At 40.6% G+C, this 27434-nt stretch overlaps 1 protein-coding gene across 1 annotated transcript in view; it reads right to left on the bottom strand.

Annotated features, from left to right (window-relative positions):
- The window catches only part of LOC127692773 (uncharacterized), a 124492-nt gene that overhangs the window by 13453 nt on the left and 83605 nt on the right, over positions 1-27434 (bottom strand). Inside the window, exon 8 of the mRNA XM_052193370.1 lies at positions 22-179. Within this exon, the coding sequence (XP_052049330.1) occupies positions 22-179 (158 nt within the window). The remainder of the gene's footprint in view (positions 1-21; positions 180-27434) is intronic.

The following is a 27434-nucleotide window of genomic DNA, read 5'->3' as shown; positions in this document are numbered from 1 at the left end:
GGCGGGAGATTACTGAGTTACCTCTTCATCTCTTGGTTTGAGGTTGCACAGAGGCAGAATATTCTACTTCCAGACTGAGGTATGCAGTTAAATACAAATGGTTTCCCCAAGCTGTTGTCAATATCAACTTCTGCTCCTTCTAGTTTTATTATGTCTAGAGGTGGCCACTTCCCTTCATCCTATAATTGATAAGGAAGATGATCAGTTAATGGAAAAAATGAAAAAAGAAAGGAGTGAATACAATGGTTATTTTAGATTGATTATTCTCCTTTAAGATGAAGATAAAGTAAAACACACTTTGCAGATTATATTGTACTTAATATGTGACACAGTATTCCAAATTATCTGTAAGTAATTTTTAAATGCTTTCTGAATACCTGGTCTGAATATGAGCTTTATTTATGCCCATTTGGGAAAGTATTATTAGTGCCAGCTTTCCTATCAGAAAAAAAAGGACATCAAAAGATACACGTGTCACACAATAAACCTTGTGATGACAGGGTATCTCTGGAGAGCACCTACCTATGGGTTCCACACTCACTGTGTTTCAGGTCCCCTGCTAAGTTGTTTCCATCCCTTCATTGAGTTTGACAAATGCTCATGAAACAATTATCTTTATCATCTGCTATAAGACATCCAAAGACAGTAGTACAAAAACACTAAATTTTAGTTTTTTCTATAAAGGACAACATTTTTATGTACTATGATATTAATGTAAAACTAAAATAACTTTACGAGTAAGTTGTTTTGATTTTGTTTATTTTATACTTCTTTTTCAAAATCATCATTATTTCATATCTGTTTTACCATCTCTGCATGGAAATGCAACTTACACAGCATGACTTCACTCACTGTAGAGTTATATGGGCATTACTCTTTAGTAAACTTATAGAGAAAAAAAAACACCTTTGTAATCCAGTTTCAGAATATTCCCATTAGTAGATACCATTTCCCAAATCACAGATAAACAGACTTGTTTTGGTCATTATGCATCTGTCATTCTTGGATGTTTAATATAAGTGAAACTATTATAACTTGTGATTCCCCCCTCACCCCTTAGTGCGATGTCTTGAAATGACTTAAGTTGAAGCAAGAATTAGCACTTCATTCTTTTTAAAGACTGGATGATATTCTATTGTAGGAGATGTCACACTTTGTTTCTCCTAGCATAGGTTGACAGATTTCTTTTTTTTTTCTGGTGTGGGGCTATTTTGAGTAGCACTTCTGTGTGTATTTATATACATGCCTTTGGCATAGAGGTGAATAAATGCAAGGACATTCTTCAACTACCAGTATTACCTCATACTGCTGTGGAGCATTCAAGGACTATGCTTTAGTCTTCACGGCACCGTTTTAGAGGAAGGCTATTAGATTCAGTCATATGCCCCAGTGTTACGGGGGTAGCACAGAGCAGAATGTGACCCCTGTCTTTCAGCAGTGGCTTTCCACACTGCGTCTGTCAAATGTTGACTTTCATGGATCTCTGGGATATGAGGGACTGTTGGCTTTTGGAATTAATAGTCACTGTATCTGTTAGTCAGCATTTTGGTTATATAGTTAAAATGTCCCTGGGCATATACCCAGAGGATTCCCTACCATGTAATAAGGATACATGTTCTACTATGTTCATAGCAGCCCTATTTATAATTGCCAGATTCTGGAAAGAACCCAGGTATCCCTCAACAGAAGAGTGGATGCAAAAATTGTGGTATATCTACACAATGGAGTACTATTCAGCCATTAGAAACAATGAATTCATGAAATTCTTAGGCAAATGGATGGAGCTGGAGAACATCATACTAAGTGAAGTAACCCAGTCTCAAAAGATCAATCATGGTATGCACTCACTAATAAGTGGATATTAACCTAGAAAACTGGAATGCCCAAAACATAATCCACACATCAAATGAGGTACAAGAAGAAAGGAGGAGTGGCCCCTTGTTCTGGAAAGACTCAGTGAAACAGTATTCGACAAAACCAGAACGGGGAAGTGGGAAGGGGTGGGTGGGAGGACAGGGGAAGAGAAGGGGGCTTACGGGACTTTCGGGGAGTGGGGGGCTAGAAAAGGGGAAATCATTTGAAATGTAAATAAAAAATATATCGAATAAAAAAAAAACAAAAAAAAATTTGTCCCATTTCCAGGGACATTTTAAAGTTGAATTAGAAATAGAAATGAAACCTAAGGATCTTAGGCGCTCACTTGCTGAAAGCAAATACCCCCTGGGTCTGCCTTGTGTGGACCTGTTTTACAGACGAGGGGGTTCTGGCCTTTGCGTCTCCATTGCTCGATAACTCGGGGGATGTCAGGGTCCTTCCACATCCTTTGATGTAGGAAACTTTGACAAAGTTTGCTCACAGGCACACTCTACAACTAGGCTGAGAGCCTCTAGTCATCTAAGAGGTGTTCTCTGCTTTCTCACATGTGCATGAGGAAAATGAATGACAACTTAGCGGATTGGATTTTAACACCAGGGCTTCTTTCCCTTACACTCTATGCACCAGAGCCAAAATGGCATTTTTACTAATCTCAGCTGCTGTCTCATGTCCCCCGCTGATGTGCCTTCTGTGTCTCTGGTAGCAGCTGCAGGGACACTTTGGTCATGGGGCACTGCAGCAGGTGTGGCTTCTCCTGCAGCTGAGCTTTCTGGGCCTTTTACCTCGATTTCACTGGTGCAAGAACACTTTAAGTCCCTCTCTTGGTGAGATCCAGATGTTGAAGAAGAGACCCCCACACATTCTAATCCTAATGAGGCTGAGGGGCTGCTCTCACCAGCCAAATGGTTTCGAGAGATAAAGCACAATTAAAATCCAGCTTGTATTCTACTGTCAAGTCTGAAAACTGACTTCCTTAAGCAAAATTCAGCCTTTTAGCTTGGCAAAGACTATTAAATTGCCTCCGTTTGATCGCTTCCCCACAGCTCCGCCAAAAGTCCCTCTTAGCTTAGATGGAGCAATGAAAAATTCTTCAAGGCTACATTCGCCACAACTTTCTATTCTTTTGTCCACGGCTCAGAGACCCTCTGGCTTTCTCTTCCCCAGCCAGTTCACAGGTTCAGCTGCTGCCTGTGTGCAGGATTGATTAAAATAGCACAGATGCGGCGGGCATTTAAATAGGAATTGTTTAGCAATGTCCAAAGGCTATAGACTGAGAATAAAGGAACCCGGGCTGTTTGTGCCAGAGGTCCTTGGAAAATGTTGGCGTTTTCTCTTACGGGAATAATATTTTTTTTTTTTTTTTTTACAGAATGGATTCCAAAGGTCAGACTGTCAAGAAAAGAGAAACTCCAAGCAATAATGAGGACAAAACCCCAACTTAGAGTGAACACACTTCTAAAATAGATTTTTTTCTTTAAAAAATGCAGAAGAAAGAAGAAAAGGCCATTTGTGTGTTTGTGAGATTCTCTGCTAAAATAAACCTACCTACAGACGCCTTTGAATTTTTTTGTTTTGGTCAAAAAGTTGGTTTGAACCTGATAAAAATTTGTTGCTGCCAGCTCTCCAAATCTTAAAAAATAAATAAATCAATAAACCAAAATCACTTACTCAATCAAACAAACAAATAACTCCCCCCCCCAAAAAAAAAACAAAAAAAACAAAAACTGAGGACACTGTGTGTATGTTTTACTTTGTTTGGAGGTACAACCCTGAAAATTCCAAAGACTTGTAAGAAAGCAGGGAAAGGCACCTTTAACCATGAGAAAAAAATCATTCTGCGTGAAGAAAACAAGAGACAAGACAAATCCAGACAGGAAGAGAGCTGGTCTTCAAGGGAAACATCTCATGAAAGGGTGAGGACAATGGCGAGCTGAGATATAAAACTGGAGAGTTGGAGCACGGCTGAGGAACACCCGCCCTTGAAGCTTTGTTAATGACACCGAGCTTCCTTTATCTCTAGGTGGCCCTTTGGATCACCTTCTCCCCACCAGCAACTAAAATCACTGCTCCTTGATGGCCAGGTGAAGATGCAAATAACCAGGAGAAGATGCCCTCGGATCTGGGGCTCAGTACAGGGTGTGGTGAGACGGAAGGAGAGGGCTGAGGAAGAATTTCATTGCGGCGCCTGCTGATGTCTTTGTATCGTGGACAAACGGAAGTCCTGACTCTTGAACTACATGCTCCTCCTTAACATTATTTGATATTATTTGTGTATCTATGCGTTTATTTATTTACTTATTTGTTTGTTTACCTTCGAAAATCACACCCTTGTTTACGAGTGATGAGTTTCCCAGTTGAAGCTTCGTGTCTTTTGTTCTTATTTTGATTGGGAATGAAACAAAACAAAACCAAACCAAACCACCTCCAAATTGGCAGCCTCCAAATTGGCAGCCACCACACGCCTTTTCAGCAGAAGTGGACCCATAAGGTTGTTACCTTTCCACAGGGTTATGGCTCTTTTCCTGTTTCTACAAAATTCCCTGGGCTGCAGAGGCGACATCGACTGAGGCCACTGGCTGCCAACTGAGAATTCTGTGCTTTCTTTTCCAGTGTGCCTGGAGTCGGGAGTCAGGCTTTCAGTGTGATAAATACGGACTGACTGCATCATGCTATTTCCTGGCAGCAGCAAGATTTCAGACCCCGGGAGGCCCTGGGAGCCCTTGCAGCGAATGGAGCTTGTCCTGATGCTGTGCCCAGACAAACAGGTTTCTTCTGGAAAGTTAGCCAAAGGGAGGTTTGCCAATAGTATTTGAGCTGGGGCTACCCGAGCTCCACAGCTTTGAGGAGAAATTGATGTTCTCAATTGAATTACTCATCTGTTACCATTTTTCTGGCTCCTAAATTGCCCTGAGAGGATAGCTAGTACCAGGCCATGCTTACCATTACAAAAAGGGAGAAGAATGAAGAACTGGCTATGGTGGCATAGGCCACGAATCTTGGTACTTGGGCGTGAAGTCAAGATCAGAAAAATTTGAGGCAAGTCTAGAATACATAGAGAGTAGAAGGAACACCTGAGGCATGTAGGAAGGCCCTGTCTCAATGCCCACACTATTGAAAATAAAAATGCCTATGAAACAGTGCAATGGGTCTAACAGCCAGGAAGCTACGTGCACAACACAGGCGTCTGCATCATAAGCTCTTAGATGAAATGCTTGTCTTAAAGGGTTGTGTAAACACAATCATAGTAGACTTTTTTTTTTTTTTGCTGTTTGCAAAATGAGTTGATAACTCGAAAGAAAAGTTCTGCTCTCCTTTTGAAGTCTTCACCCCAGTTCCTTCCTCTTTTATTATTATTATTATTATTATTATTATTATTTTCTATATTCTTTGTTTACATTCCAAATGATTTTCCCTTTCCCAGTTCCCCCCTCCCCATATGTCCCATAAGTCCTCTTCCCTCTGCCAGTCCCCCCAGTCAACCCCTTCACACTCCTCTGTCCTGGCAATCCCCTACAATGCTGCATCAAGCCTTTCCAGGACCTGGGCCCTCTCCTTCCTTCTTCTTTGGAGTGATTTGATATGTGGTTTGTGTTTTGTATATTCTGAGCCTCTGGGCTACTATCCACTTATCAGTGACTGCATTCCATGTGTGCTCTTTTGTGAATGAGTTACCTCACTTAGTATGATATTTTCTAGTTCCAACCATTTGCCTAAGATTTTCATTAATTCATTGTTTTTGATTGTTGAGTAGTTTTCCATTGTGTAAATATATCAGAGAAAATCATGATTTCTTCCTGACAGTGAATTTGCTCAAGTCCTTGACATTTGGTTCATCTAGAGCTTAGTGCTGAATCCTCTGCCTTCCGAAGTGTGGGCTTACAATTAGCAGCCCAAGGTTCTGACGCTACATTCTAGGTTCTGGATGCAGACATCAACCAGTTATATGTGAGGACTTAGCTTCTCTGTGCCAGCCTTTTGATATTTAATATGACAGTCCTTCTGAGTCTTGTGGATGGTTGAAAGAGCCTAAATAATGCTGTCTTCTCCTACTCTGTGGCCATGAGACTCCCTAGTGTTAAAGGCAGCTTGTTCAGGGATTTCCCCTGACTCTTACTGTAGGGGAAAAAACAGCATGGTAGTGATTCCTAGTTATTCAAACCTGTGTGCTAGCCCAGATATTTGCTCTGTATCCTCAGAGGATACATTCCAAGTGGGGGCATGAAGCAGTGACTGTAGAATCCAGACTATATCAGCCTTTCTCTACAAGCCTGGTATGTTGGGTGTGGCCACCTAATACTAGACTATATCAATCCTCTTGAGTTTTGTGTCACTCATTTACATCCACACGTCTCTACGTAATGAGCACAACAACCAGGACAGGGGCTCTGATCCTTGAAATAACTACAAAGTGGCTTATAGGTGGTAGTACATAGAGTGTAGGTCTACTGCAGAAAAATGTATGATTTATGTCCAGACTGGGATGCAGTTGGATGAGAATCTATCACACTACTCAGAAAAGCATGTGGTACAACCTGAATTATTTATTTCTGGAATTTTCCATTTAGGGTTTTTGAAACACAATTGACTGTAGGTAACGGAAACACTGAAACTTCAGAAAGTAAAACCCTAAAGGGAGGACCATCATGCTGTGTCATGCTATTTCTTTGTAGAAGGGCTCCACAGCCTGAGCCATGGACTTTGAGCCCCATGATACTCCTCCGTGTGTCCCTTAAATGACTTGATACTGACTTCATACTCACCCTGTGCCTTAAAGTCTTATCTGCAAAATGGGGCTATTGTAAGAGTTGATCACATGTAAAGTGTTTAAGATAACGCCCGATATTTTGTACGTGACATATAAATATTTATGATAAGAAGCTCCTTCCACGGAGGTCACAGAGAACCAGGCCTTTACTGCTGAGCCACTCATGGGGGGGTAACTTCTGGAGCCTTGTCTAGTCCCATCTCTCCCAAGCCTGGATTAACAACCTGAGCACTGATAACATTTATTTCCACACCCATTCCTCTACCAGTCTGTGGTTTCTGTATCATCTGCTAGCTGTTATATTGGGCACTCAAGTCCTACCTGGGCGTTGGCATTAGACTAATTTCTGATTAGGTATCATATTCATTCATTCATTCATTCATTCATTCATTTTTCACAACTTAGGAGCTTGTCCCGCAAATGCTAGGCAAGTGCTCACCCACTGAGCTGCCAGTACTCTCTTATTCATGTCAACTGTGCTCTCTTTTCTGGCCTGGTTCTCTGACTGCTGGATTTTTTTTTCCTCGAGGTTAGTGTTTCCATTCCCTGTAATCATGGGTTAAGCATTGTGCCTAACCCATGGGGAAGAAACGTCTTAGCCCTGTTCTAGTTCACAGTGGGTTCGGATGTTTATCTACAGGCATCATTGATAGTGTACCCCGCCTCTTTGTGCATAGGAAACATGACTTCGTGCCCTCTCCTTTTAGATATTTTTTCTTTTTGCAAAAATGAGTTGATAACATGAATGAAAAGTTCTGCTTTCCTTTTGAAGTCTTCGCCCCAGTTCCACGATTTCTTCCTGACAGTGATTTGCTCAAGTCCTTGACATTTGGTTCAACTAGAGCTTAGTGCTGAATCCTCTGCCTTCCGAAGTGTGGGCTTACAATTTGCAACCAAAGGCTCTGACGTTACATTCCAGGTTCTGGACGCAGAAATCAACCCATTATATGTGAGGACTATTTTTGATAGTTTAGTATGACAATCCTTCTGAGTCTTGCGGATAGTTGAAAGAGCCTAAATAATGCTGCCTTCTCCTACTCTGTGGCTTTGAGACCTTCTCTGGTGTTAAAGGCAGCCTGTCCAGGGATTTCCCCTGACTCGTACTGTGTACAAAAAACAGCATGGCAGTGATTCCCAGATAATTCAAACCTGTGTGCTAGCCCAGATTTTTGCTCTGTATGCTTTTCTTATATAGCTTGAAGTTGGACATTTGAGGCTCTGCTTTCATTCTCCCAAGAATCACTCAAAAGTACCCTGGGCTCCTGAAGGAGACAGTTTTACCAGCTGGCAGACTCAGTAGAATCCTACTATCCTCCATATTCTTTACTGCACTAGACTTCCTCCTGTGTTGAAGCATCAGCCATGGTTTCCTTATGCTCCAAGAGTTCTGATGGTTGCCCAGATACAGAGCCCATGTTCTCTGGGCTTCACGCCTGCACCCGTAACCTGATACCATTCACCCCCTTGACATGCTGCATACCTGCTCAGCAGCCTTGGTTCACCTGAGCACTGTTATTTTGCTTTTTGTTTTGAATCTGTTTCCCCGGAGATGGTCGTTGGTTCCGGCTGAGCACCCTAGCTACAGTGAACCCAAACAAAGGTTTTTAGTTATTTCTGAACTCTTAATTCCAAACATGACTTTGTTGAGAGTACTTTTTTTTCTGTCTTAAGACACCTTTTAGGACAGATTGATCAATGGAATAGAAACAAAGACACAGAAATAAACCCACACACCCAAAGACACTTGATATTTGACAAAGAAGCTAAGGAAAAAGGAAAAGCATCTTCAACAAATGGTGCTGGTGCAACTGGTTGTCTGCATGTAGAAGCATGCAAATACATTCATATCTATCACACTGCACAAAACTCAGCTCCAAGTGGATCAAGGACCTCAACATAAAACCAGACACACTAAATGGAGTAGAAGAGAAAGTGGGGAATCGTGGCACAGGAGACAAATTCCTGAAGATTAAGACAATCAGATAAAAAATTAATAAATGGTACCTTGTGAAACTGAAAAGCTTCTATAAGGTTAAGGACACCATCAATAGGACAAAATGGCAACCTACAGAATGAGAAAAGACCTTCAACCCTACATCTGACAGAGGATTAATATCCAAAATATATAAAGAACTGAAGAATTAGACATCAACCAACCAAGTAACCCAATGGAAAAATGAGGTACAGATCTAAACAGAATTCACAAAGAAGGAACCTTGAATGGCTGAGAAGCACTTAAAGAAATGTTCACTGTCCTTGGTCATTAGGGAAATGCAAATCAGAATGACTCTGAGATTCCATCTTACACTCATCATCATGGCCAAGGTAAATAACTCAAAAGATAGCACCTGATGGTAAGGATATATGGAGAAAGGGAAATACTCCTCCATTGCTGGTGGGAGTGCAAACTTGTACAACCACTTTGGAAATTGGTTGGGTGATTTCTCAGAAAATTGGGAATAGTTCTACCCCAGGACCCAGTATTACTGGGCATATACCCAAAAAATGCCTCACCATTCTACAAGGGCACTTGTTCAACTATGCTCATAGCAGCTTTATTCATAATAGTCAGAAACTAGGAACAACCTAGATGCCCCCCAACTGAAGAATGGATAAAGAAATGTGATAATTTACACAATGGAATACTACTCAGCTAATAAAAACTAAGTCATCATGAAAATTGCAGGCAAATGGATGGAACTTGAGAATATCATTCTCGATGAGGTAATCCAGACCCCAAAAGACAGGGATGGTATGCAGTCACTTATACTGGTTATGTCCATAATGTGGACATTAACCATAAAGGGCAGGATAGCCATGCTGCATTCTACAGACCCAAAGAAACTGGGAAATAAGGAGAGGCCAAGGGAGGATGGGTGAATCTTCCTCAGAAAGGGAAACAAAATAGTCATTGTTGGTGGATGCAGGGAGGGAACTGAGGGGTAGAAGAGGTGAGGAGGGGAACAGGGATAGCAATCAGATGTGGGGAGAGGGGGCTGCAGAGAGCAGGGGTGAGAATGAAAATGGGTGGGAGGCATCTCTGGAATTAGCTGGAGGCCTGTGACAGGGGAGGCTAGGGGGAGTCTATGGGGATGACCCCAACTGAGATTTCTACTACCGGGAGATATGGAGCCTGAAGTGGCCACCTGCTGTAGTCAGACAGGACTTCCAGTGAAGGGGGTGGGGACACTAAATGAATCAATCACAAAAACTTCAACCACAAATTTGTCCTGCCTATAAGATGCACAGGAATAAAGATGGAGCCGAGACTGAGGGAACAGTCAAGAATTACTAACCCAATTCAGACCCAGCCCATATGAGAGATCCAATCCTGACACTATTAATGAAACTCTGCTATACTTGCAGATAGGAGTCTAACCTAACTATCTCCTGAGAGGTTTCATCCAGCACTGGATGGAAACGCATGGACACACCCACAGCCAAACATCAGGCAGAGCTCAGGGGTTCTATCTCTTACTTGTGAACAATCTGAAGAGAAGGGGAAGTGGTAATGGGAAAGGGACTTGTAAGGGCTGGACTGGGAAGAGAGGATTGAGGTGGGCTTTGAATTAGATATAAAGTGAGTAAAAAATAAATTATTGAAAAAAAAACAAAGACACCTGTTTACATTTATAGTTACTCTCCCATGTCCTTAGGCATAGTTCGTTGTATTAAACTTCCTGTTTGAGTTACTTTGTGTGATGACTCGTTTTCTTGGTTAATTTCATAGTAATTGTTTGGTCAAACAACCCTAAGTGCTGTGGGAAGGTGTCCTTCAGGACATGATTAATGTTTGAGGCACGAGAATTTGAGTTAAGCAGCTTAGCTCCATAATTTGGAAGAGTTTCATCCAGTTAATTGAATATTAAAGAAGAGATACTGACCTCCTACAAAGAAGAAGGCAAAATTAGTCTTTTGAATTTTTCGTCCTCCCTCCCTCCTTCCTTCCCTCTCTCCCTCCCTCCCTTCCTCTTTCTTCTGTGGTTGGGATTAGTTCCACAGACTTATATGTGCTACCTAACAACTAAGCTAAACCCCAAACCCCACTGTACTCTGGCCATCTGTTTATGACTGATATACTTATGAGAGCATCAGAAACAAGCACTTTCCTCTGGGTTCCCAACCATCCTTTTTATGAATGTCATTAAAAGAACAGCGAGGAGTGTCACAGGGTCACATGTTCTTCCAGCCGTTCCCCAGCATCGCCTTTCGATTGCCTTCTCCCTTCATTATTTCCTCCACCTCGACTCACTCAAGGTCCTGCTTGAAATCCTTTTTTTTTCTTCCTGAAATCTTGCCCTTGTAGCCTTCATCAATCTCCGCCTTCTCGCGAAGCATACCCATGGTTGCGCAAGTGGGTGCTGAATTACGTAGGCTGTACGTACATGGATCTCTGAAAACGTCATGACGTGGGTTCTTATTGTGTACAGGGGTTCTGCTATGCACCTTATTTTCTTTTCCCCCATGAAGACTTTTAAGTGGGAGGCATGATGCTGATGGTGCTAATTCCTGAGTGTGCACTGTTCTTTGTCAGCCATTTCTACACGGTCTTGCTTAATTCTCTGACTTAGTAAAAGACGGTCTATATTATGTGTGTGAGGGAAATAAAGCGGCATGTCTTGTCTGTAGGCATGGGTTGAATGAATCCTCAACAGGAAGAAAACTCAACTCAGGTCAGTTTGCTACTTCTTTCTCACTAGGTCTGGACATAATCGACAGGAATATTGTGAGAGGTTTGTTGAGCTCGGCCAGCTGAGGAACTGGATTTAAATTTTTTGTTTATTGTGGTAAAATACATACTACATAGAACCTATGACTTTAAACATTTTTGGGAGCCCATCACCATCATTCTTAAGATCTCTCTTCATCCTCTGCTAAGGCTCTGACTCACCAATGATGAGTCTCTGTTCCCTTAGCTCCATTTCCTTTTATTATTATTATTTATTATTACTATTTATTATTATTATTATTATTATTATTATTATTATTATTATTATTATAGTTTTGAGATAAGGTTTCTCTGTCTGGCCCTGGCTGTCCTGGGACTTGCTTTGTAGAACAGGCTGTCCTTGAACTCAGATCAGCTTGCCTCTGCCTCTTGAGTGCTAGACTAAAGGCATGTGCCACCACCAGCTGGCTTTCGTTATTTTTTTAAATCAAAGTTTTATCAATTAATTTTAATAGGTTTTCCACATATATTACTATGAAAATATGTATTTATTATAAAGTGGATATATAATTACTTTTTTGGAAAGAATACTTAAACTCTATTATCAGTGATTTTTATTATTTAATTATCTCTTCTGGAACATTTTTATCATAACTTTGTGTTTAAGCCTGTGTACTCCCTTGACAATCACTGTATAATTAAAAATTCTCCTTTTCCCCCCTCTGAGGCATCCAGTAAGATTAGCAAATTGGAAGCATGGTTTATTGTTCTCATGTAAGAAGCCTTAAGATTAGGGTACTCCTGATCAAAACATAGACACATAAATATAAACAGGCAGGAGAAAATGATATATGCCAAATTCCTATGATAAATCTTCATACTTCAAAAATTTATAGAGGTCTGATGATTCAGTGTCTTTAATAAATGATAGAAAACCCTTCACAGTTTCTCAGAATAGGAGACTGCCAGTGATTCACCGTGAAGCCTCACTGAGATTAGAAGGGTCAGAATACCTGTCTAACTTTACAAGGGTTGCTCTGTCATGGCCAGAGTCCTAGCTAGAAATTTCTATCAAATTCTTTTGTCTAATCTTGAGAAGTTACCTAAATGGCTCAGACATTGTCAAATAGGAAATCTTTCTATCCCACTGATAAACAATGATGCAGATACTTTCTATATGGTGTTTAGCTTTTTCTCCAGTGAAAATTAACTCTTTGGCCCATATTCTTCCTCCTGAAATATTTATCTTAATAATCCTGAATGATTTTGACAGCATTATAAAGCCATGCATTATGAACACCACATTAACTATATTCTACAAACAAAGAAACAGGCAACTGAAGTTAAATAATTTGACCAAGGAAATGCAGCTAATAGATGGAAAAATCAGGATATGAACCAAAATTCACTCAACTGCTGTCTCCATGAAATGAGATTTATTTTGTAAATGCCTGACACTGTAAATGTCACATTCACATTAACCCTGAAGGCCAGAGATGTCATTAATTCCCATCTCTTAGCTGAGAGCAAAGGTTGTATAAGATCCTCAGGGACCCAAGGCAGAGCTAGTGCTTGTATCTCGTCTTGACAACCTAGAACCGGCCTTCTTAATCTTGTTAGGCAATCTGTTTCATCTGGGTTTTGTGGATTTACCTGGCCATAAGCTCATCAGAGTAGGGTTAGACCGCTCTGCCGATTTTGGAGCCAGAGCAGTGCTCTGTTAATAGCTGGTGAACTGCGAAAGGAGGCTTCAGCCATGGGACCCAGCATGAGGGTTTCTTGTGGAATAAGTACCTGGCTTCTTGCTGTGTTACTTTGCTATGGTATTTGTCACTCACTATAGGAGTGAGCAGGCTTAATTCTGCTTCTGATAATTTCACCTCCCCCTAAAGTCGGGCGAAGGGTATGGCTTGTAGTGCTGCTTCGTTTTAATGCTTAGGTCTCCTCTAAGATCGAAGCCCAGCCCTGTATGCATTCTGCTCAGGACAGATGGCAAAATTAGAAAGCATGGGAGCACATCCTTCTATCTAGAGGATAATAAATATGTGATCATTTGGTGGATTTGAACCCCGTAAATGGAAGGGTGGTCAGGAAGATGATGACAAATCATTTACTTTTGTAAGTGAGCTCCATTCTTTAGAGCTTCAGGACGAGGTCTGTGCTTACAGCTGAGGTCACATCGTCTCTTGAGATGTCCAGCAGAATACACCCGAGTGCTGCTAATTGATTCATCCCAGTTGGCCAAAATCACCTTTACATCAGGAGAAAGCGAAATAGAATGTTATCTTTAAGCGTGAGAACCACAATTAGTGGAATGGAATTGAAACTGGGTTTGACTTGGCTAAGAACAGCCGTCCAGGTACACCTTTCTGATGGGAAACCTTCTTTCTAAATGATGGGACAGCTGTATCCAGGTGAGTCCGCAAGTCCTAGAGAAATAACAGCACGGAATGGCGAGGAGACTGTGAAGGCCACTGGGTGATGATCTGGGGTCTCACGAGTGATATGATTGTTCACTGTCCATGGATGTATAAAAATGACAGAAGCTAAAGACACACTTAGACAGAAGCACAGCATTAAGCCAAAACGATTAAAACAAATTCACTTGGACAAGTTGCTACAGGTGCTAACAGAACCACAGATGCCAACCCAGAATACCAGCAGAATGTTCCATCATCATAGGTGGATAAAATAAGGCATTCCATGATAAAACCAAAGTTAAGCAGTATTTTTCTACAAATCCTGAATTCTGTCCTACAGAAGACGTTAGAAGGAAAACTCCAACCTAAAGTGGTCAATTAGAACCATGAAAACAGAGGGAATAAATCTCAGACCAACAAAAGCAAAAGGAGAGAAGTATGCACATGGCACACACACACACACACACACACACACACACACACACTACCACAACCACCACCAGCAAAAAGAAAATAGCATGAACCAACAATCATTGGTTATTCCTATTCCTCAATAACAATGTTTTAATTCCCCCCATAAAAAAGACACAGACTAACAGAATGCATATGAAAGCAGCATCTATTCTTCTCGAAGCATCTAGGAAACATACATCCTCAAGGATAGACATTACTTCAGAGTAAAAAGTTGGAAAAAGATATTCCAAGCAAATGCACCCAAGAAGCAAACTGGTGTAGTCATCTTAATGAGTCATAAAGACATATTTTAAAAATCTGTATTCCAGTATACTGGAAAATTTAAAAGAAATGGATAATTTTCTCAATAGGTACCACATACCAATGTTAAATTAACATAAGATAAGCAATTTCAACTGACCTGTAACCCCTAGTGAAATAGCAGCAGTAGTCATTCATTAAAAGTCTCTCAACCAAATTCCTACCAGATTTTCAAAGAAGAGTTAAGGCCTATACTTCTCAAATTATTCCATGAATCAGAAACAGAAGAAACATTGCCCAATTAATTTTATGAGGCCACAGTTACCCTTATACCCAAACCACATAAAGAACCCACAAAGGAAGAGAATTATAGACAAATTTCTCTTATGAACACAGATGAAAAATTCTCAATAAAATAGTTGGAATCCAAATCCAAAAAGGCCATGTATGTTGCTAGTGCTGATGGAACTAGCTTATACTATACCGGTGACAACACGGGGCACTTCAGGAAATACCGCAGGCAAGATCCTGACAAGGCTTAGGTGTAGTCTTTTGGTGTTTATAATATGGTTTGGCAATATTGTGTCTTCCAGCTGGGATTTTTAAAAACAGCTGTAAGTCTCAGGGACAGGCCTGTGTGCAGAGACCACAGCCTGAAATCTTGCATACAGAAATGTCACATTGGTCATCCAGGTTGGTCCCTCATTGGAACAAAACAAAGAGTAAAACGCTTTGCCTCGGGAGGTGTGAGAAATGATACTGCACAATCAAATTATGATGTCTCCTCTTTTCTACTATGAAGAATACTGTGATCACGTCAAAGAAAGAAGCTCTATACACCTGGAATTGTCATTATTTTTTCACCCGAAAGGCATCCACACTTGTTCTAACAGCTGTTCTTGGTTTAGCTTTTCTACTTGTTAAGGGACCATGAGCTCTGGTTTTCCAGTGGCTAGGTGTTTCTGGCTGGTAAGTGAGTTACTTGTCAAATCAGTTACCTATCCAACTGGTACTTACTCTCTAAGACTGATGGCAGCAATGTGCCAGATAGTACCCAGGGTTCCTGCTCTGCCACAGCAGAGAGTGCTTTAGGAGCTGAGGGAATCTGGCCAGGCTGATCAGCCTTACTTCCAAAACACACCCCTGAGCCACTGTCCTTCTCAGTATGCATAATGGCGATTCCGCACCGGTCAACATTGTTAGGACTGCTAAAGTCACATGCCTGCAGGCTTTTCAGTTTCTTTGATTTCCCCCTTTTAGCTTTCTTTATGTTGGACTCTATAGGAGTTTTATTAGTTTCCTGTTGCTGCTGTAATAAATGTGCTCCAATACAATGGCTTAAAGCTACAAAAATGGATTCTGTTGGAGTTCTGGAGGCCAGGTCCAAAATTAGTTTCTGTGGCCTAAAATCAACAAACTAATCGAGGATTTTATTTTCTGGAGGCTGTGGAGAGAAGACACATCATTGTCTTTTACAACTCTAGTGCTCCTTGAACTTCTAGGTCCCTGTGTCACCTCCGTGTCCCTTGTGACATTCGTCTATGAGTCTCCTGATCAGGACTCTAAGATGACACTGAAGCTGTCTGGAACACCCAGGCTAGAATCTCTATGCCAACACTCTTAACTAAATTAATCATATTAACCAATTCCCTTTCACCATAGTACGTAGTACACAGATGTCCTCTGCTGGGCAGGGCAGATGTTCTCCCATATAGGTATCATACTTCTTATTTGGTTGTGATCCACTGTTGACTTCCCACTGTAAAGCAAAATTCATAGCATGTGTGATCCAGCTCACACTCTTCCAGGAATGAAACCTCAGAACCTTTCCTGTTTGGAGTATCAGAGACCTTCTGTTGTATATTGCTCCTCATGTAGCTTCCTGGTCACTTACTTTGGGTCTTTGGCCAAATGCTCTATTTTCTAAAAAAAAAAAAATCTTCTTGAGAACAACCACGTTGGTCATTTTAACATCTGTATCAACAGGTTAATTAGGTGTTGGTGATCTACCTCACTAAAAAGTAAGCTTCCTAAGTGCAGGCACAGTTTCTTTTCTCAATTGTATCCCCAATGCCTACTAAGTTTGGCAAATACTTGGCCTCCACCAAATATCTGATTATTGAAACAGATAGTGTCAGAACCGTGGGGAGAAGCTCAGTACAGAATATATTCTTCGTCTTTTTATGTCATTGACTTATGCTGTTCCAATTGGTTTGCAGAAGTCCTAAGTGCTAGATCAGCTAGTGAGAAATAGTGATAGATTCCAATATGCTGACAAAGGATTCTTTACATCTGATGTCAACTGAGTAGCTCTCCCAGTGACGTAGGCGGTGAGATATTCTGAATCACTCCTAAAGAAGAAACCAAGGCTCATGTTAACCAACTTGCTTAGATTTACAAGACTAGTGCAGGGAAATTTAAATACCGATTTTTCTGATTCCTTATTCAGTGCCTTCATTTGTAAGATATACCTACAGGCAAGAGAGAGCACAGCCAGGAGGAAAGGTCTAGGATGGCCTCAGACTTAAATCCTGCCCATGATGCTCTGCATTTGTGTGATCTTGAGCTGCCTGTACTTCTGTAGCACTTACTACTGCTTTGAATAACAGTAAGATAATAAAATGTGTCCAGCACAATGTCTGGTGGTAAAGCAGTGTAACAAAAGGGGGCCTTGTTACTTCTTTGCTATCCTCTCATTTATAAGAAAATTGAGTGAGAAACCTGACAAGTCACTTGGCCAATAGTCTGTGATCGTTTCGCCATTGCTTCTTGTTACATTTGTGCTCAAGTTTAAACTTACTGAAACAGGTTTCCTCACCAGTAACGAACAAACATTGTGCAACCCACTCAGAACTTACAGGAAAAAGACAAGTTTTTGTTTTTGTTTTTTTTTACCCGCATCCAAATAATCTTTGGGGAAACAGCTCACATGGATTGGGGTAAGAAAGGGAGGAAGGTGCTATACCACTCCTGGGTATATACCCAAAGGATTCCCCACCATGTAATAAGGATACATGCTCTACTATATTCATAGCAGCCCTATTTATAATTGCCAGATGCTGGAAAGAACCCAGGTATCCCTCAACAGAAGAGTGGATGCAAAAAATGTGGTATATCTACACAATGGAGTACTATTCAGCCATTAGAAACAATGAATTCATGAAATTCTTAGGCAAATGGATGGAGCTAGAGAACATCATACTAAGTGAGGTAACCCTGACTCAAAAGGTGAATCATGGTATGCACTTGCTAATAAGTGGCTATTAACCTAGAAAACTGGAATACCCAAAACATAATCCACACATCAAATGAGGTACAAGAAGAACGGAGGAGTGGCCCCTTGTTCTGAAAAGACTCAGTGAAGCAGTATAGAGCAAAATCAGAACAGGGAAGTGGGAAGGGTTGGGTGGGAAAACAGGGGGAGGGAAGGGGACTGATGGGACTTTCGGGGAGTGGGGGTCCAGAAAAGGGGAAATCATTTGAAATGTAAATAAATATATCAATAAATTAAAAAAAAAGAAAGGGAGGAAGGATGGTAATGAGTTTTCAAGGAGAACAACAGAAAATTGCTTTTCATTTTTCCTAAGACTGACATTCTCCTGAGACACTTCCAGAAAGCTATGAATTTTCTACCTACCCACCCCCCAAATAGTGAGGGAAGCATACACCTTAAGCCCCTATGCTAATAATTTCTTTTCTGGCCAATATAGTTCATGTTGCCTTGTCTAAGAGAAAAATCTTTAACAAGAAGAAGACTGAAGTCTTTATGACTTTCAGAATAAATCCCAAATATGTCACTGCTTTATCTCTCTCCATGGTTCCTTTTCAACAGACCTTCAGAATTCTATTTCTTGGCTCAAGACCTCAAATTCTATTGGCTCTGTTCTTTATGGAGAAGGTTCTGGTAGCTACTTCCTTACACTGGGAAGCAGATGCACTTTTCACAAGAGCTGCATGACCAAGAGCTGTCCACTTCAGCAGAACAGGGTTCTCAGGGCCTAGACTCCACCAGAAGATGGTGCAGATTGGTGGTCTCTGAGTAGTAAATGCCCTTATAAGCTGCTGGGATGGTCTAGACTCGTATGAGAATGCCAGCAGAAAAGAAGATCTTGGTAAGTTATAGTTAATGATTTTACTCAGTAAATTACCAAGTACTCAAAGGGACTCTGTTCTTGTGAACAGTTCAATCATTTAATATTGTTTTTATTTATTTTTAGAGAATTTCATTTAATAGATTTTGATCATATTTTCCATTTTTTCCAAACTCCTCCCAGGTTGTTCTCCCACCCTACCCAACCAACTTCACATTCTGTCTGTCTGTCCGTCTGTCTGTGTGTCTGCCTGCCTGCCCGCCCGCCCGGCCATCTGTCCGCCCACCCATCTGTCTGTCTGTCTGTCTCACAAAGAAACAAAGAAACAAACAAAATGCTAGACCAAATCAAAGCACAAAACCATGGGGGAATTAAATAACTTCAATCATTATTGAGCAAGAGTTAAAAATATCTCAATTTCCTGTGTAGAAACCATCCTAAGAGACATGTGTAACTCGAAGATGGTCACGGCTCAGTCCTTTCAGTTCCTTTATCTGAAAGTTTAGCATTTACGAAGCCACTCCCGTGAGTAAGCTTTTTCTCCAGGACAGAGACACAGAGAATAATGGGGAAGAAATAAATACGGCCCGAAGAAACTGAAATCTCTCGTGCACAGCCTGTGTTTTAGCAACTGTAGGAACTGAAAGTTGGGAAGCAGACAAGAATGGGACAGGATTTTTGTGTGCTGGGGTAGTAGCTCAAGCGATGGGCTCATGGAGAAAAATCAGAAGAGTGGCACAGCTAGGAAAGGTTTGAAGGTTAGGTGCAAATTATAAATGCTGGACTGCAGAGTTTCACTGGGTTCTATGAATGAAGAGGGAGTCCTGAAACATTTGGACAGAGATACAATTTTCCATTATTTATTTTTTTAAAAAAAATCACTAGGAGGAGGCAGCTATGCATTTAAGATACAACACAATTTTACCATTTATGTCCTTAAAGCTTGCATTTTAAGCATCTGTCTGAGTAGGCACCACAAACTCAAATGCATGGGTTCCCAAGGAAATACAAAGCAAAGGAACTTTATCTGAAGGGCAGCATTCTGTCTCTGTCTCTCCCAGTCTAGTACAAAGTCAACAGAGTGACTGTTCATGGTCAAGTTTCTAAGATCCTGAAGGAGGGACCAGTTGTCTTAAAACCATATTTAAGTTATATTTACACAGTAGGATTACGATAATATTATCAATTGACTTAGAAACAGAGCCCCGGAATGCCATATTGCATAGAATAGCAGGACAGTTTGATTTTTGCATCAAGACAGAGTCTGGGCTCAGTCAAGACGCACCTGTGTGAACTGGGCGTTGGGAGGGGAGATGCAACTTCCTTTCTAAGCGTCACTGTTCTTATTTATAAATCAGATAACAATGTTGCTAAATGGTTGTTGTTAAAATGTAATGCTGCTTAATTGCTTCCTGAGTTCCCATATTGTGTATAATAAGCACTATTTACTATTTATTTACTATTGTATACTTTTTAAAAAAGTAAAATGTAGTGATGAAATAAAGTTATTTTCTTAGCTTATTCAGTATATAATGCTTTCTTAGGAACAGTAGATATTTGTTATCTGGGGACATAATATGGAAAAAATTCCATATTTATGAATTTGCTTACTTTCTAAAACTTATTGTAACTCTCCCAGATCCATAGTCACCCCCTGGCATAGTCATTCACAGTAAAAAGATCTTTAAAAGAAATCCACCTCCAGAACATTCTTTGTCATAATGTACCCACAGTTCTTTTCTAGTCTTGATGTATCTTTCTTATATTTTGTTTTTGTTAGAATTGCAGAACCTAGGAACCCACTGTCTGTGGCAGTCACTGTGCCCAAGAATAACACAGGAAACACTAATAAATGGATTATATCATTGGCCCCACAGGCCTTTCATGATCATTTAGATTTTAATATCCAGATTAAGATCATGGCATCCTTGTGATACATGTCCCAGAGACTTGAATATAAGAAGAAAATAATGTAACTTCTATTTTTATATCTCATGGTATTTGTCTAACACACAGTAATTAATTCAGCTTTAGGAGTATTTCATACATGGCCTGTCTGTGATACCGTCATGCAGTTTGTACTTCTGTCACAGCTGTCCTGATACTCTATGAAAATACGGCATTTCTGGGGTTAATCTGAGGCTCTGCTTCTAAGTCGATTGAGAATATTATCGTAATCCCTTTGTGCAAATATTGATTAATTGTGGCTTTAAGACAACTGGTCCCACCTTCAGGATCTTAGAAACTTGACCATAAAGTCACTCTGTTGACTTTGTTCTAGACTGGGAGATACAAAAAGTCACAGTTCAAATGCCTTGTGCTCAAAACCTTAGTGACTCAGAGCAGGGTGTGGATTCCACAATATGGAGGCACACCTGCACACTTGTGGCCAGATGTGTGCTCACTCTCCTTGGGGCCAAATTATGTCAAATTAGCTTGTAGTTAAGTATATGGATGAATTACCTTTCATTACTTAAAAAATATGATGCTTTGTATGGTGTGGGGCATTGCAATGTTGCGCCCAACATAGGAGTATTCTGTTGCATAAAAGATTCTCAAACTTTAAGATGAATCACCCATTTATTACTTTCCTTATTTAATACTGAAAAGTAACCAGCCCTCCACATCCACTGAGGAGTGTGTGTATGTGTGCATATGCACATGTGTGTTCATATGTGTGTGTTTGTTAGGTACCTGTCAGTTATTTGTGTGCTAGAGTGAAGATATGTGAGAAAAAAAATGAGATTTGATTTGCCCTTTGAAAGTGAAGGTTACATTTTAAATACAGTAGAGAAAAAAAATTCATGTTGAAGGAAATTTATGTTATGAAGAAAAGAGTTTGGAATATTTCAAGTATATTAAATTGGCTTAAATAATGGGACTCATCTATGAAACAATCATATCTATATAATAAAGACATTTGGCTACATTAGCTCTTTGCCACTTCTATCCTGTTTAGATATCCATCTGCCTCTTCTCTCGGTATATAGCTCTATGCATATTCAAAGGCAAAAGTTGTTACAATGTGAATCCTATCTTATATGACCTGACACAACCTTATAGTCTTTATGATCAAACTTCTCTAACAATTTTCTTAGTTATTGTTAACAAAGGCATGGTGCAGATTTTCAGAACAACGTCAGAACCATTACTGCTCCCTTCTAATAATACAAGAAAATATTGACTAGCTTTTAGCTCTTTGCTTATTTGTCAGCATTTTTTAAGATGCTTCTCAGCCATCCGAAGTTCTTCAGGTGAAAATTCTTTAACTCTGTACCCCATTTTTTAATAGGATTATTTGGTTTTCTGGGGTCTAACTTCTTGATTTCTTTGTATATATTGGATATTAGCCCTCTATCTGATGTAGGGTTGGTGAAGACCTTTTCCCAATTTGTTGCCAATTTGTCCTTTTGATGGTGTCCTTTGCCTTACAGAAACTTTGTAATTTTATGAGGTCCCATTTGTTAATTCTTGATCTTAGAGCTTATGCTATTGGTGTTCTGTTCAGGAACTTTCTCCCTGTACCGATGCCCTCAAGGGTCTTCCCCAGTTTCTTTTCTATTAGCTTCAGAGAGTCTGGCTTTATGTGTAGGTCCTTGATCCATTTGATCCATTTGGAGCTGAGCTTAGTACAAGGAGACAAGGCTTATGTTTCTATTAAAGGAAAAATAAAAAAGCAGTGAGCTCTCCAAGTCCTAGAGCATACACAGTATACAGTATTTCTTCTTCTTCTTCTTCTTCTTCTTCTTCTTCTTCTTCTTCTTCTTCTTCTTCTTCTTCTTCTTCTTCTTCTTCTTCTTCTTCTTCTTCTTCTTCTTCTTCTCCTCCTCCTCCTCCTCCTCCTCCTCCTCCTCCTCCTCCCTCCTCCTCCTCCTCCTCCCTCCTCCTCTTCCTCATTATTATTATTATTTTAGATATTTTCTTTACTTACATTTCAAATGTTATCCCCTTTCCTCATTTACTCTCTGAAAATCCCCTATCCCATCCCCTCTCTCCCTGCTCACCAACCCACCCACTCCTGCTTCCCTGTTCTCCATTCCCCTACACTGGGGCATCAAGCCTTCTCAGGACCCAGGGCTTCTCCTCTCACTGATGTCTGACAAGGCCATTCTCTGCTACATAATGCATAGTCTTTCTCTCACCAATGCCATTTTATACTTATAGAAATTGAGACAAATGCACAGGAACTTTATGGACCCAGTCTTGAAATTATCCTAATTTTCAGCATAAAGTAAACAAAAGAAGAAGATTTACTGTGCTTTTATTTTCCATTTCCCTGGTAAGTTACATAGTAGAGGATATCAGTTTATGTATGTGTGCCAATAGCCTCAACACCCAGGGCACTCAGTAGGGCAGCCAAGAGTCAATTTGAGAGGAAGTCAGGTACAGCAGTCCCTGCCCCCTCATATTCTCTGACAATTTTTCTGTTAGCAGTTTCCTTCATGCCCCTCCCTCTCCACCCCTGGATCCTCACTAGCCTTACGAGCATTCTGCAGTCTTGTCTCCTCTTGTTCCCATCTATGAGGAAGTGAATCAGTGGAGACTTGGCATCCACCTTCTGGTATGCAGCAGTAACGACTGGACTTTGATGCGGGAAGAGCACAGCATTGATTTATTATGGAAACAACTGTGCAGGAGAAGATTAGAATGGTGTAGAAGTTAAGGCTGGGTTTCACTACCAGCTCAGTGATACCCTAAAGGTGTTTCAGAGACACGCTCACACCACAGAAAAACTCAAACAAAGACAAAGAAGCAATAGAATCAGTAAGGTGGCGGAGAAATACTCCTGTAGGTGATGGACAAAGGCAAGTCTGCCTTCAGAAACTGTGAGTAGTGTCACAATGATCTCCCACAAGTGTAAACCCAGATATTGGAAATCTGGAACCCATGATTCAAACCTTAACCTATAACCTTGAAGAAGCTACAGAGCCCCAATCATTGCCCAGCCTGGGGATTTCAGACCCATATTCTGTTTTTTTTTTTTTGTTTTGTTTTGTTTTGTTTTGTTTTTGTTTTTTTTTAGTTTTTTAAAAATTTTATTGGTTATTTTATTTATTTACATTTTGAATGCTATCTACCTTCTTGGTTTTCCCTCCAAAACTCCCCTATCCCATCCCCTCCTCCCCCTGCTTTTATGAAGGTGCTCCCCCCAACCCACTCCTGCCTCATCACTCTAGCATCCCCCTACACTGAGGCATCCTCCCTTCCCATTGATGCCAGATAAGGTCATCCTCTGCTACATATGCAGCTGGAGCCATGGGTTCCTCCACGTGTACTCTTTGGTTGGTGGTTTAGTCCCTGGGAGCTCTGGGGTGGGGGGTCTGGTTGGTTGATATTGTTGTTCTTCCTGTGGGGTTGCAAACCCTTCAACTCTTTCAGACCCATGGTCCTAAATGTGTGAATCAAATGATGTAAGACTGCAAAGCAAACCAACTCTATTGAAACTCCATTATCTATCTACATTATCCAGACATGAGAGGGAATGTGGAAATGATAGTATTTACTTCATTAATAATGTAGTATTTGAACTGTTTTCTCATAGTATTCAAGGAACAATATCAGAAGGTATCTAAGTGCCGGAAGATGATTTATGACTGGAAAGACTGCCAGAAAAGAGAAAACCTTAGATGAACAGACACCAATTCAACATACGCTTTGACATCCGGCTTCCTCTCTGGGTTCTTAGTGTTCCCATCTAAACTCAACTGCCTCGAGTTATGCTTCCGGAATCACAGACAGCATTCAAGTACAGTGGCGGTTTTTAGTTTGACTGACACTTTCTTAGCACATGGCTCTGGTCTGTTCCCAGGCATCAAGCAACCAATTGTACACACTCACGCTTGCTTGCTTGGTCGCGGTACGAGGTCTGTCTAGCTCCTCCTCACACTGCTCTAGTCAGTGTTCTTTATGCCCTATTTCCTAATACCCTAGCAAATCCTACCCATGTTAGAAGTTTAAGATCAATCTCCACCAAATATAAGAGGACAGCCTATTTCTTATTAAATCTTGTTCCTAAAATAGTCATCAGCTGCGTCTCCTTCACAAACAAAAGATTATCAATAAAAAAATTTAAAAAATTAATGAACGGAAGAAGATTAAACATGGCATATTGGAGAACACCTAATACCATAACTAAGTTAATTGAGGAGACAAGGTTAAATACACTGTGTGTTTCAGCAGAGTAAAACTTATACATTCCTATGCTTTTTTTTTTTTTTAAGATTTATTTATTTATTATATGTAAGTACACTGTAGCTGTCTTCAGACACACCAGAAGAGGGCATCAGATCTCATTACGGAGAGTTGTGAGCCACCACGTGGCTGCTGGAATTTGAACTCAGGGCCTTCGGAAGAGCAGTCAGTGCTTTTAACCGCTGAGCCATCTCTCCAGCCCCATATGCTTTACATTTTTTTGATAATTTTCTCATTACCATCATCTTCTCACTTTGGGATGATATTCTGAGAAAAAGACTCAATATATTGGTCACAGTGAGTCTCACAGCAGTAAGACAAATATCATCCTTATTTATTTATTTATTTATTTAATTTATATATTTATCGATTTATTTATATTTTTACAGTGAGGGGTTTTTAAATGTTATCTCTACAAAGTTTTAACTTGGGATTTTCTTCTCTAAAATACCGCCTGCCTGTGACCCACATAAGATTCTGGATGGAACCTCTCATCACACCAGCCAGCTCCAGCACCCCTGTTCCCGCAGCACCCTTTGCCGAACAATGCAGTCTCGAGCTGCTGATCCTATCAGCGCTGAGGAACTCCCCACCCCCTATGAATTATTCAGAGGCAATTTCAACTTAACAGAAATGAATTTCCCCTCCACGAAAAGGCAAGTTTTGGTCATTTTCACTTTAAAATAAGCTGATGATATCGAAGACCAAATGGACAGATACAGAATATTTATCAAGGCATTTCTGCTTTGAAGGCCAAACTGACCTAAATTCATAACTCTTGGCTGGATTCAAATGCAACCTGATATCTGGATGAAAGAACTGGAGGAGAATTAATATTAAACTGACCTTGAGCTCTCTCTATTTCTGATAAAAAAAAAAAGCTTCAAATTGCAGCTGTTTCCTCTGTGATTTCAGAACATATTTTTTCCCCATAGCTTGACCAGGCACTCCATTTCTGAGCTCTTTATTTTAAGATTTCTTGAGTAGCACTGTGTAGCTCATTCAGAACTGTAATTCCTCACAATCTAACGCATTCGTTGGACCACCGCACAAAATGGCAGAGCGTGCCAAGAGATTTCAGAGCCTCAGCCCCACTTGCATTGTCATTGGGCTGGGCCAAAACAAACTGGAGATGTCGGACTGTGACATTGTGCAATATTTAGGACAAGGATGACTCAGTTTAAATGGAAACATTATCTTCATTTCTGAAGCGAAAGGGCAGATCTGCAAGCAAGCGGATACTCTTTATGTAAACAGTGAGGACAAACCTATCCCAAACGGAAAATACAAAAGGACAGTTACACCTCATGGGTAATTTATCTTAGCAGTCCACTCTTGAGTGTTTGCCCCATGACTTTCTTGTGATAAAGGCATTTTAGTTGACTGACTCTCCTTCTGTTGAAGTTGCAAATATTTTACTCAGGCAAGAGGCGGCTATCCTCACAAAAAGAGCTGTAAAGTGATTTCTCTCCTGATGATGGTTTTTGGTTTGAAGTCTCCGAGGAATATGCATATTGGTTTCATAGTCTTTGAAAAGGGTTTTCAGGCATCTGGACCAAGATTTATAAAGGCTCTGTCATCAGTCACAACTTACTAGAAAGTTCAGTCCAAGAAAGAAGTCAGGGGTGGGGTGGGGGAGTACCCTCTTAGAGGTGAAGGGGAGGGTGGATGTGGTGGGGGGTTGTGGAGGGGAGACTGGGAGTGTGTGTGTGTGTGTGTGTGACAACATTTGACATGTAAATAATTAAAATAATCAATTAGGAGAAAGAAGTCAGATCCTCTCCCTTCCTGTTTTTGAGGATACAAGAAATAAGAAAACAAAAAATTGTTAAGTTTTTCTAATGACCACATACCAACCAAGCAGCTAGTCTGACCTTTTCCTTTGATTATTGGGGTTGATAGACAGAAAGGTTCGCAAATGTCCCAATACTTAATTAAAAGTAGGAGGTAGGTAAACAATCCGAATTTACTTTAGCTTATTTTGTTCAGAATCTGCCTTCCAAGGTAAATATGAACAGACCAGTGCACACAGAGAATCGGGTGATGTTCTTTCTAGTCTCTAAAGCACTTGCTGTGGTGGCGGCAGGAGTGGGCGGGGCAGCTTCCCTACCCTCTGGGCTGGGCTCAGCACCACCAGGGCTGTTATCTCACTGAGCCCCAAGGAGAGGATGAGGGGAGGGCTCAATGCTCGCTGGGAGAGTTAGGAACAGTAAGTACAGCACTGATCTCAAGCTAACATCATCCGTAAGAAAAATAATGTTGTGGTCCCAAAGAGTGCCTGATGCCCCAACTTTGCTCAAGTGCAGAAAGAAATCTACCTCTTTGCAGATTAGCAGGTCAAAAATCACCTGCATTACTAGTTCTTCTTTATAATGAGAAAATCAAGGTTCTCTTAATGCTAGTGTGTGTGTGTGTGTGTGTGAAAATTTTGTGAAATTATCCCTCTTCCCCTGCTCTTCTGAAGAATTGTACTATGAGAATGAAGAGTTGTGTTTTTTTGTTTTCTGTTTTGTTTTGTTTGTTTGAGAGGTAAAGGACTAAGGAAAAAAAAATCAGGATTCAATTGTGGTTCAGCTGTCTTTTCAGACCTGAAGCGATGCCTGGGATATATGACACGCTTCTGGGTGAATATGATTGTAGCTTTCCATCGATATTTTGGAAAATCCAGAAGTTGAGAAGAGATGGAACAGGTTGCTTTGAAGGCTCTC

The sequence above is a fragment of the Apodemus sylvaticus genome, chromosome 9 (assembly GCF_947179515.1).
Source record: "Apodemus sylvaticus chromosome 9, mApoSyl1.1, whole genome shotgun sequence".
In the NCBI taxonomy this organism is placed as follows: Eukaryota; Metazoa; Chordata; class Mammalia; order Rodentia; family Muridae; genus Apodemus; species Apodemus sylvaticus.
The sequence above is the reverse complement of the archived record's forward strand: the minus strand, read 5'-3'. Positions and strand labels throughout refer to the sequence as shown.